The sequence below is a fragment of the Protopterus annectens genome, chromosome 7.part0, assembly GCF_019279795.1.
Source record: "Protopterus annectens isolate FY-2018-M chromosome 7.part0, PAN1.0, whole genome shotgun sequence".
NCBI classification, from domain to species: domain Eukaryota; kingdom Metazoa; phylum Chordata; order Ceratodontiformes; family Protopteridae; genus Protopterus; species Protopterus annectens.
Genome location: NC_056739.1, coordinates 102,618,383 through 102,630,388, shown reverse-complemented (window position 1 = coordinate 102,630,388; position 12,006 = coordinate 102,618,383). Strand labels below are relative to the sequence as shown.

The following is a 12,006-nucleotide window of genomic DNA, read 5'->3' as shown; positions in this document are numbered from 1 at the left end:
AGGATGGTCTAGCTATCAATCCCTGCAGGACTGCCGAAGCAAAGCCTGCTCTGGATCTGGAATATAAAGGGAGGTTGTAGTGTTTGGAGAATGTATGCACGGAGCTCCATGTAGCAGCTTCTAGAATGTCTTTTGTAGGCACCCCTCTTAAGAATGTTGTAGAGGTGGCTGTAGCTCTGGTAGAGTGTGGTCTGATATTGGCTGGTACACTCCTTCCATGGAAGGAATAACATAATCTGATGCAGTGTCCAATCCATTTTGAGATAGTCTGTTTGGAAATTGCTTTTCCTTGTATTCCAGAGGCGTAAGCTACAAAAAGCTGATCAGACTTCCTATTGGCCTTGGTTCTGTCCAGGTAGTAGCGAAGTTGTCTGTGAATGTCCAAGGTATGCAACAGTCTTTCCCCTTTGTTCTCAGGATTGGGAAAGAAGGTAGGCAGGTGAATTGCTTGATTTAAAGAAACCCTAGATACCACTTTTGGCAGAAAACTAGGGTTGGTTCGTAAGGAGACCCTGTCTCTATGAAAGGTAATGAACGGTGGTATTGCCATTAGGGCCTGTAATTCCGAAACCCTTCTTGCTGAGGTAATTGCCAACAGGAAAGCTGTCTTCCATGAGAGGAATTGTAAGTCCACAGAAGCTGCTGGCTCAAAGGGGGGTAGAGTCAGTTTTTCTAGGACAAAGTTGAGGTCCTAAGCTGGTACTGGGGCCTTTCTTGGTGGCTTAATATTCTTGATTCCTCTAAGAAATTGCCTTAACAAAGGATGTGCGAACACAGGTGGATCAGTGTTGTATCTAGCTGAAATGGCTGAAGCATGTATTTTTATAGAAGAATATGAGAGTCCATTCTGTAGCATATCTGCCAAGTATTCCAGGATGAGTGGGATGCTCAATAATGATGCATCATGACCCTTGCTGGTATTCCAAATGCTGAATCTCTTCCATTTTGCTGAATAAACCTTTCTGGTGGATGGTCTGCGGGCTTCTGTTAATATCCGCTGAACTTCCTTGGAGAGAGATAGATTGAGGTTATTCATGGAATCTCCCAAGCTGTTAGCTGGAGCGTCTGAATGTTGGGATGTACTGTCCTGAAGTTGTTTTGAGTCAAAAGATGGGGCCATTGGGGAAGGGCCCATTTTTTGTTGTGGCATATGCTCCGTAGTAGTGGATACCAGTGTTGTCTTGGCCAGTCTGGAGCTGTTAGGATCCCTTTTGGCTACTCTGCTTTGATCTTTAGTAGTACTGTGGTCATCAGTGGCAGAGGTGGGAATGCATAAATCTTTAGGAAGTTCCAGTTGAATGAGAGAGCATCTGTTTTCCATGCTTGTGGATGATATGTCCTTGAACAGAACTTTTGTAGCTGATGATTGAGGTGGGAGGCAAATAGGTCTACTTCTGGCCTGCCCCATGTCGAGGTGAGCCTTATGAAGATTTCTGGATGTAACCTCCACTGTGGGGTCTAGGAAATTCCTGCTTAGGCTGTCCGCCAGCACATTGTCTTTGCCTGGAACAAACTGGGATTGCAACTGTATGTTTAAGCTCAGTGATTTTTCCCAAAGATTCATTGTCAGTCTGCAAAGGGGGTAAGAATGGGTGCCCCCCTGCTTGTTTATGTACCACATGACAGTGGTGTTGTCTGTCCATATTAGCAGGTGGCCTTGCTGAAGTTGTTGTCGAAAGGCCTCGATGGCATGCATGACTGCCAGCATTTCTTTTTGGTTGATATGCAGATGTGTTTCCTTTGGAGACCATTGTCCTTGAATACATCTGCCCTCCATGTGCGCCCCCCATCCAAGGTCTGAGGCGTCTGTGGTCATTGTTTGTGTTATTTGTGTTTTTTTGAATGACATACCTGTGTTTGCCTGGCTTACCGAGGCCCACCATAGAAATTCCTTTTGTAGGCATGGAATGAGCGGTATGGTTGTCTCAAGGTTGTTGCTGTGTTGAGACCATAAACTTTTTAGGTACTATTGAAGCTTTCTCATGTGTAGTCTTGCTAATGGAACCAGTATAATGCATGATGCCATGTAACCCAGGGCCTGTAGGAATCTCCTTGCAGTCATCTGGGTGAGCTTTGCCAAACCTTTGAAATAATGAGTTAACTTCTTTTGCTTGTCTTCTGTCAGGTAAGCCATTTGAGAGGTTGTGTCTAGATTGGCTCCTAAGAAAGTAATTTGCTGGGATGGCTGCAGTCTGGACTTTTGGAAGTTGACTGTGTATCCCAGAGCTTGTAGCAATTGAATGACATAATCCAAGTTTTTTGTCAAAATCAGTTTGTCGTCCGCTTGTATGAGGCAGTCGTCCAGGTACGGGTAAATTTGGATCCCCTGGAGCCTGCAATGAGCAATTACTGAAGCCAGGCATTTTGTAAACACTCTGGGCGCAGTAGATAAGCCAAATGGCAATGCTGAGAATTGATAATGCTCTGGCCCTGCAAGAAATCTGAGGTATCTTCTGCAGCTGTGTCTGATAGGGACATGCAAGTATGCCTCCTTGAGGTCCAGAGTAATCAGCCAAGACCCCTTGCCCAGCATGGGAAGGAGCTGCTGTAAGGTCAGCATTTTGAACTTTGGTACTATAAGAAAGGTGTTTAATGCGGACAAATCCAGTATTGGTCTCCATTGTGTTTTTTTTCTTGGAACAAGGAACAGTCTTGAGTAAAACCCCTGGCCTTGTTCTTGTTGTGGAACTTTTTCTATTGCATTGATCTGAGCAAGCAGAGAAATTTGCTTGAAAGCCTCTGCCCTCTGGTTTTGCGGTAGGTTTGGCATGCCTTGTTTCCTTGGTAAGGTATGAAAGTGGAACCTGTAGCCTTGGTCTATAATGTCCAAAATCCATTTGTCCTTTGTCAATCTGTGCCAACTGTCTGAAAACAGAGATAATTTTCCACCCAAGGGAGCTTCTGTTTGCTCTTTGGTAGGCGGAAGTAGAGGAAAGTCATTGGGATTGTCCCTGTGGGGCAGGAGAAGCCCCTGTGTCACTTCTTTGGTTTGCTGGTTGCCACTGTCGTCCCCTGTAGGGACCCCTGTATTGTCCTCTTCCTCGGCCACGCCTGCTTTTGCCCCTTTGAAATCTTTCAGGATTAGGAAAGGACCAGTTTTTTGAAGGCCAATTCCTGCTGAATCTGGGTGGCTGAACCTGGAGGAAATCTTTGACTGTCTGAACTGACTTGGCTTTTTCCTCAATGGTCTTTAATACATCTTTAGCATTAGCACCAAAAAGCTTGTTCTTTTCCAAGGGTGCATCAAGAAGTTTTGCCTTAACATGATCTGGCAGAGGTTGTTCTTTTAACCATGCATGTCTATGAATGACCGCTCCTGTCATAGCTGCCCTACATGAAGCTTCCAATGCATCATATCCACATTGAAGGAAGTGATTGCTAACTTGCTGAGAGTTGTGTACAGCCTCCTGCAAAGACTTCCCGTCTAAAGGATCAGGAGAGGCCAAAGTTTTCTGTAAATCATCTAACAGGAAATCCTGATATTGAAACATATGAAAGAGACAATTGAGAGCTCTCATAGATAAAGTAGTGGAGGTGTAAACCTTCTTCCCCCATCTCTCTAATGACCTAGCTTCTCTGTTGGAAGGCAAAGGATTTTTGGAGGTGGTAGCTGAAACCCCTTTCGGCCCCTGTGAAATAGTTTCTAAATCAACAGCATGGGCCCTAAAGAAATGAGAATGTGTTACAGGAACTCTATAGTATCTGTCCGGCTTGGCAGGAGCAGGAGGGAGAGTATCAGGGGTAACACTGGAGTCAGAGTATAAATCATCCAAAACATCAAGCACAGGAGGTATAGCTAAGGGCCTGTGCTGGGGCTTTTTAAGGAAGGTACGAAGGCGCTTTTTGGAATCAGAAAATTCCTGGCCTTGCCACTTAAAATGTTCCCTCATGGAATGCAGAACTTCCCCAAAAGAAATATCCTCAGGAGGGGAGGCCGAGGGGATGGAGTCCTCTGCATCCGAGTCCTCGTAGGTCTGGAAAGGCTCTTCCTGGCTATCGGAGTGGCCAGAGGCTTCAGAATCTTCATCTGAAGGGAGAGGGTCAGTGGGCTCAACCCTGGGCCTCTTATCAGGAGGAGGCTGGGATCCTCTCTCAGGATGGGCCTGGGAACCTCTGATCATGGAGATTAAGTCTGCTGCCATAGTCATGATTTGTGTTTCAGGAGTAGGCTGAGGTAAGGCTTTTGCAGTAAGGTGCTTGGTCTTGCTGGCTGCCTTAGCACGTGTGTAGGCCTTGATAGACATGGACATGGGAGGCCTAGCAGCTCCACGTGCAGGAGTGACCTTATCCACAGCAATGGTCTCGGGCATTTCCTCGGTTTCAGTATCCGGAGGAAAATCAATAACTGGCATCGGTGTGGTCTCCGGTATCGGAGGTATCGGTAATGCAGTGTCTTCAGTTCGGAGCGGTGAAATAACCGCCTCAGAGGGAACCGGGGCACTAGCGGTAGGTTTTGGCGTGGTTCGGTGGAAAACGCGGGCCGAGGTTGTCGGTCCCGGTCTTTACATTTTTTAGGAGTCTGCGATGTCGGTAATTCTGACGGCATCTTGTAATCGAATTTTTCGCCGAAAAAGTCTTCAGCGAACTCCGCCCGGCGCCTGAGAGTGCGCTTATTGAAGCGAGCACAGGCGGCACAGGCCGAGACGTCGTGGTCTGGGCCAAGGCAAGGAAGGCAGTAAGAATGGAAATCCTTATGAGGTATTTGTTTACCACAAGACAAACAATTATTAACTTTTTCAGTAATTTCTGACATCGGCTGAGGCAAGAAAAGGTCCCCAACGGGGTACTTAGCTTTTTTGATGACTTCGGATCGAAGAATACAGGAGCTGACCGACCGGCACTTGCGAACTGCTTCTGCTTCGGGCACCGCGTGGCAAGAAAGACTGAAGAAGATGGCGTCGGCTGATGCTTATATACTCCTGCCGCTCTGACGTCGGAGAGAAATGCGACATCAGCCGACGTCGGACCCAGACTTTGGAATCCGGCCGACCAAGGGCTGCCCGAGGCAGGACAACCCATATGTTATGACTGCAGTTGCATTCTTAAAGGACATCTTGCATCTGTTCTGGTCCTAATGCTTACAGTATCAGTTCCAAACATTGCTGAAGATGGTCCTCCTATTAACATATCATAACATACTGTAGGATGGGACATGCAAAGTACAGTTGTGTACACTTACCATAAATGTAGATGTTCAAGTGTATTCACTGTTGCAGTCATCACATTTGGGTTATCTGCTTGCAGTAGCCCTCAGTCGGCCTGATTAACAAAGTCTTTGGTCCTACATTGGTTGCTGTCTCCTCTTCCGTGACGTCAGGGGGTACAAAACATTCAGCCGACGTCATTACATCAGTTTTTCCTGCCCCAGATGTCAGGTGCCCCCCTAGTGGGAAGCAATTAAATCTATAAATATACAAGGTTATACCTCCAACAAAAAAGCAACCACCACCAAAAAGCTTTTAAGCATTGTAAAGGAGAGAAGAGGTATAGCCAAAAGTCGTCAGGGGGCTGGAAGGAGGGTAACCAGGACTGCAACAGTGAATACACTCGACAATCTACATTTATGGTAAGTGTACACAACTGTACTATGTTCTTCATGTTTCACTGTTACAGTCATCACATTTGGGTAGATTCCCAAAGCTAAGAATGGGAGGAGGAATTTAAATAGCATTAGGACCAGCTACAAGGCCCTGCAAGACTGCAGTGGCAAAGCCAGCTATGGATTTAGAGAAAATTGTCAAATGGTAATGCTTGGTGAAAGTATGTACAGAACTCCAGGTAGCAGCTTCTAGGATATCCGTGGTAGGTACGCCTCTGAGAAAGGCTGTAGAGGTAGATGCAGCCCTGGTTGAGTGGGGTCTGTCCCCTGTGGAATAGGTTTTCCATGGTGCTTACAGCAGAAATGAATGCAATGGCCAATCCATTTGGAGAAGGTTTGCTTAGAAATAGCCTTCCCCTCTGTCCCTGCAGCAAATGTCACCAGCAGTTGTTCAGATTTCCTTTGAGGTTTAGACCTGTCCAAGTAGAATCTAAGTTGTCTGTGCACATCTAAGGAGTGCAGTAACCATTCCCCTTTGTTCTGTGGATTAGGAAAGAAGGTTGGCAAATGAATGGACTGATTAAGGTCCACACTGGATACCACCTTTGGCATGAAAGAGGGAATGGTCCTGAGGGACACCCTGTCCGCATGAAAGATGATGAAAGGCTCCACTGCCACAAGGGCCTGCAATTTAGATACCCTTCTTGCTGAAGTGATTGCTAAAAGGAAAGCTGTTTTCCAAGAAAGGAATTTTAAATCTGCAGTAGCAGCTGGCGCGAAAGGAGGAAGGGTGAGTTTCTTCCAATACAAAGTTTAGGTCCCAGGCTGGAGTTGGAGCTCTCCTGGGTGGTCTTAAATTTTTGGCCCCTCTGAGGAACTGCTTGAGCAGTGGATGAAAGAAGAGGGGAGGTTCTGTATTATAATGAGCTGAAATGGCTGAGGCGTGAATTTTTCTTGAGAAAAAGACAGGCTCTTGTGAAGCATCTCAGTTAAGTATTGTAAAATCTGAGGTAGATTTTGCACTGCTGTGCTCATCCCTTGAGATTGGTTCCAGGCACTTCTGGGCCTCCTTGCTATTGATATTCAACACTGGTTTACTGAGAGATGGTAAAGGAGAGATTAGGTAATTAGCCAGGCTAGGTTCAGTGTTTGAAGCTGAGGGTGCAGAATCTGGTTCTCCTGCTGAGACAAGCAGGGTAGGAGTCTAAGGCAGGTGCCATGGGGCCAACAGTGACACACCGCACAGGAGGGGGCACCAGTGTTGGTGTGGCCAGTCTGGTGCAATCAAAATCATCCTTGGTTTGTCTTGTTTGATCTTTAGTAGTGCTTTGGAGAGCAGAGGCAAAGGAGGAAAGGCATAAACTGTTATGTTTTTCCAGCTGAAGGACAGAGCATCGACTTTCGAAGTTTGTCTGTGGGAAGTCCTTGTGCAAAATTTTTCCAATTGATAGTTCTGGGGGGAGGCAAACGGGTCTATACCTGGGCTCCCCCATTTGTTTGTCAACATGTTGAAAATCCTAGGTTCCAGTTTCCAGTCATGGGGGTCCATGAGATTTTTGCTTAGTCCATCTGCCAGTGTATTTAGTTTTCTTGGCAGGAATTGAGCTTGTAGATGCACTTGGTAGCTCAAGGCTGTGTTCCACAATGCCATGGCTAGTCTGCAAAGGGGGTAAGGATGTGTACCCCCCTGCTTGTTTATGTACCACATAACAATAGTGTTTGTCCGTCTTTACCATTCATTGTCCTGGAAGACTGTGGTCCTTGAAGGTTGTCAGAGCATTCTGTACAGGTACCATTTCTTTAAGATTGATGTGCAGGTGCATTTGACTTGGGTTCCATTTTCCCGAATGCACTTCCCTACCAGGTGTGCCCCCCCCCCCCATGCATAATCTGATGCGTCTGTTGTTAGGATTTGGGCAGCAGAGGGTAGTGTGAATGGTAGTCCCTTGTTTTGGTGGCAGGCCTTTGCCCACCAAAGAAACTCTAGGCGTAGGCAAGGTATGACAGAAATCATTGCTTCTAGATCCTGAAAGTGCTGACACCATAGGCTTTTTAGATACGACTGTACTTTCCTCATATGCTGTCTTGCATATGGAATTAGAAGAATGCAGGAGGCCATGAACCCCATGGCTTGTAGCATTGGCTTGCAGATAGCAGGGTTTTTGTGGTCACTTGTTTGAAGTAGGTTGTCAAGTGAATTTGTTTCTCTGGCGTGAGGAAAGTCATCTGGGAAGCTGTACTCAAGCTTGCTCTCAGGAATATAATTTGTTGACAGGGTACCAGGTGTGATTTCTTTTCGTTTATGGTGTACCCGACAAGTTAGCACCCTTTGTAAAAAGCCAGATGATTCAAAAGTATGTCCTGGTTTTCTGCCTGAATTAGACAATCGTCCAGGTATGGGTATATTTGAATATTTCTTTGCCTGCAAAATGCAATGACTGGAGCTAGGCATTTTGTGAATACCCTGGGTGCAGTAGATAAGCCAAAGGGCAGTGCTGAGAACTGATAGTGAGTATAGCCTGCTTTGACGCGTCGGTATCTTCTGCAAGATTCCCTGATTGGGATGTGCAGGTATACTTCCTTTTGAAGAATCAGCATCTTGAATTTTGGAATCACCAAAAAGGTGTTTAGAGTAGACAGGTCCAGGATAGGACGCCATGAATTGTCTTTTCTGGGTACCAGGAGAAGTCTCGAGTAGAAACCTTGTCCCTTTTCCTCTTCTGGTACCAGCTGAATAGCCCCTATGCTTAAGAGAGAGAGTACTTGCTTTCAGTTCTTTGCATGAAATGCAATCTTTCCCCCCAAAGGGGCAGTCAGTTGAGAAGTGCTTGGAAGTTTTAAAAAGAAGACATTGAGACAGTTTACCATAGGGGGGAGTTTTACTACCCCCAGATTTGGAAATGGAGGCCCCCCACTGCTTAGTCCTGTGGCGTCCCCTGGGACTGAAGCCTGGATGCTCTGCTGGATCTGGGTTTGGACTGAGAAGGTCTGGAAAAGGCATGAAAGGACCAATTCTTAGAAGGCCAATGCCTACTAAATCTCTGAGGTTGTACTAGTAAAAAAGTCTAACGGTTTGCACAGATTTAGCTTTTTCCTCCATCTTTTTAAGAACTTCTGCCTTGTTCCCAAACAGGCGGTCCTGATTTAAGGGAGCATCCAGTAATTTCACTTTAACATAATCTGGCAAGGATTGCTCCTTAAGCTAAGCATGCCTTCTAAGTACAGAACCAGTTACAGCAGCCCTGCAAGATGCCTCTAGTGAATCAAAACCACATTGCAACGTATGTTTACCAACTTTTTCAGCAGAATGCATTAAATCCTGGAAATCCTTATTTTCAGCACAATCAGGAATCAACATCATTTTCTGTTTAAACAATCCAATAATATGCTGTTGATACTTTAACATACGAAACTGGCAATTCAAGGCCCTAATGGCCAAAGTTGTAGAAGTGTATACCTTCTTACCCTATCTATCCAGCGCCCTGGAGTCTCTATCAGAGGGGGTAGGATTTTTGGCAGTAGTAGCTTTAATGCCCTTGGGTCCCTGTGAAATGGTTTCAGGATAAGTAAGATTTTTGAAAAGGAACTTGTGAGAGTCTGGAACCCTGTAATATCTATCAGGTTTACTGGGAGGAGGAGGTAAAGAGTCAGGGGCCATGCTAGACTTTGAAAAGGCATCATCAACAATGTCCAGTAACAGGAGGTATAGCTAAAGGCCTGTGCTAGTGCAGGAGTAAGAAATCCCTAAGCCTCTTTTTAGAATCAGAGAAATCCTGACTTTCTCAACGAAAATGCTCCCTGAAAGTATGCAAGGTTTCACCGAAAGAGAAATCCTCTGGGAGGGGGGGGGGGGAAGAGTCCTCAGCATCAGAATCCTCATAGGTAGATAAGGGTAAATCCTGGTCATCAGAGGAAACAGAAATTTCAGAATCCTGGTCAGAAGTATCATAAGCAAACTCAGTCCTAGGTCTCTTACAGGGGGAAGGTTGGCTTCACCTGAATAAAGTAATAGTCCTCAGTCATTCTTATTTGTTTTTTAGGCATAGAGGCCTGACCACGCGGTCTGGGCATCAGTTTTCTAGGCATGGTTCGAGTTTTAAGCCTTGAAGAAGAAGAAGATGGCGTCGGTTTAATATGCAAGTCCGTAGGCCTGAATACACCCTCAGAAGCCGGTGCCTGCACAGCTGCTCTGGGCCCATCCAAGGTAGAGACATCCGCAGGTTCCACAGTTGAAGCATCTCACGGCATACCGGACTCCGAATGAGTCTCAGTAGAGGCCTGCGAATCTGAAGTAGCGGGTATCAGGGGCTGCGAAAGCGCCTCACTGAGTACCGGTGCCCTGTCTCTGTCTTTACCTTTGCGTTTTTTCAGAATGTCGGTAGCCGGATGGCTTACCGAAGACATATTGGGATAATTAAACCAAGCACCAAAATATTTAGAAGTGAAAATATACCAACGACGGATAGTTCATGGTTTAAATAATGCACAAAACCGACAGTGAGGTACGTCGTGGTCAGGGCCTAGGCAAGGAATACAGTATGAAAGAAAATCTTTATGAGGTATTTGCTTTCCACAAAAAATGCAGTAATTTACTTTTACTGACATCGGTTTAGAGCAAGAAATTTTCCCCAACGGGGTACTTAGCTTTCAGTTGATGACTTTTGTTCTGAAACTTGAAAACAAAAATTTCAGGAGTCTGCCGACCGGCATTTGCGACTGCTTCTGCTTCGGGCACCGCACGGCAAGAAAGACTTATGTAATGACAGAACAAAACCCCAACGATAAAAGCAAAAAACCAGGAACACCGGCTGGGCAGCAAAAACCAAACCACTTAGTAGAATTTGAAAAATAGTAATGACGTCAGCTGTGTGTTTTATACCCCTGATGACCTGACGTCATGGAAGAGGAGACAGCAACCGACATAGGACCCAAGACTTTGTTAATCAGGCTGAGGGCTACTGCAAGCAGATAACCCAAATGTGATGACTGCAACAATGAAACACGAAGAACATCAAGAACTTTCCCACATACCGCAAGAGTAGAGTTTCTACATTACCACTCAATCACCTTTATTACAGGCAGGCATTAATGGAGAACTTCTGTACAGAATCCTCATTTACCACTATCACAGAACGGCAGTATTAAGGGACTTTTCTTATACAATCTGTCCCTGGCCATTATTTCAGAAGGATATTACTCAAAGACCTGTTTTCATGCTCCTTCATTTACCACTACATAGGCTGACTCTACTACAGGGCCTCTGTACACAGTCCCACTTCCATTATTCTCTCTAAACTGCATTGCTGAAAGACCTCTATGTAAAATCCCTTACTAACCACTACCTCACATCTTACATTACTGTAGGATCTCTGTACACAATCCGTTTTTCACCATTATCCCAGTAGGTCATTACTGGAAGACCTCCTAACACACTCACTCACTGATCTCTATCCCAAAACAGCATTACTATATGACGCACTGTACATAAGAGGTCACTCATCACTACCAAGAATGGAATTACTGAAGGATCTCAGCACACAGTTTGGTATTCACCTTTACCCCATAAGAGCATTGCTGAAAAAAACATGTGCATGGCCTCTCATACTCCAGTATCCAGAAATTGTGTTTTTGGAGGAACCCTCTACATGAGTCTATACTTACCATTAGTCTAGACTGGCTTAAGAAAAACTCTGTACATGTTCTCTCTTTCACAATTGATCCCAGAGGGGCACTGCTGAAGGACCTCTCTACACGATTCTTCCTTCATCACTGATTCTGACTGGCCTTACCTGAGGACATCTGTACATGTCCCCTCCTTCACTACTAACTCAGAAATGCCTTACCTGAAGATCCAGAAAGCTGAATTTCACTGCTGGATTTGGTAACTCTGCCATTGATCCAGGCCTCATCTGAAGACTGAGATTTATCAGCATGTTCTCTCTGTCTGCTGTGGTTTTGCAAAACTTGAGCTGCTGTTGCCATAGCAACCTTAGAATTAAGAGTTTGGGAAGAGAAAGTTGATATGTTTTCATCATCGTCATCACCAATGTCCCATGCATCATTTGTGCTCCTAGCAAATTCATGAAAGCTTGATGGTTTCTTTGATCGAGCAGGAAGTGTGTGGATTCGAGAACTATCCTTAAGAGAACTGCAAAAAAGTAATTTAAGACCGTTCCTTTTAGACCAATTACTTTGCAACAGAGACAGACAACATGATTAAATGCAAAACCCCACGGCCAGTACTATCATGCACGTGGTAAAACTAAACAGAACAACATGGCATCCTAGAATCATAAAGCTGTCAAGCAGGAGAGATAGAAACATACGAACCACAAAAAGCAAGTATCACCCTATCTATCACCTAATCATCACATACATTAATGTGCTAGAGGAAGGTCACTGTTACATTACCACTCGCACTAAATGGGAATTGCACTGTAAGCATACAACTAACCATATGGCTGACT

General features: G+C 45.2%; 1 protein-coding gene across 1 annotated transcript in view; it reads right to left on the bottom strand.

The window, feature by feature from the left end:
- Positions 1-12,006, bottom strand: part of TBC1D22B (TBC1 domain family member 22B) — a 1,162,021-nt gene that overhangs the window by 774,946 nt on the left and 375,069 nt on the right. The window contains exon 3 of the mRNA XM_044076529.1: positions 11,383-11,687. Within this exon, the coding sequence (XP_043932464.1) occupies positions 11,383-11,687 (305 nt within the window). The remainder of the gene's footprint in view (positions 1-11,382; positions 11,688-12,006) is intronic.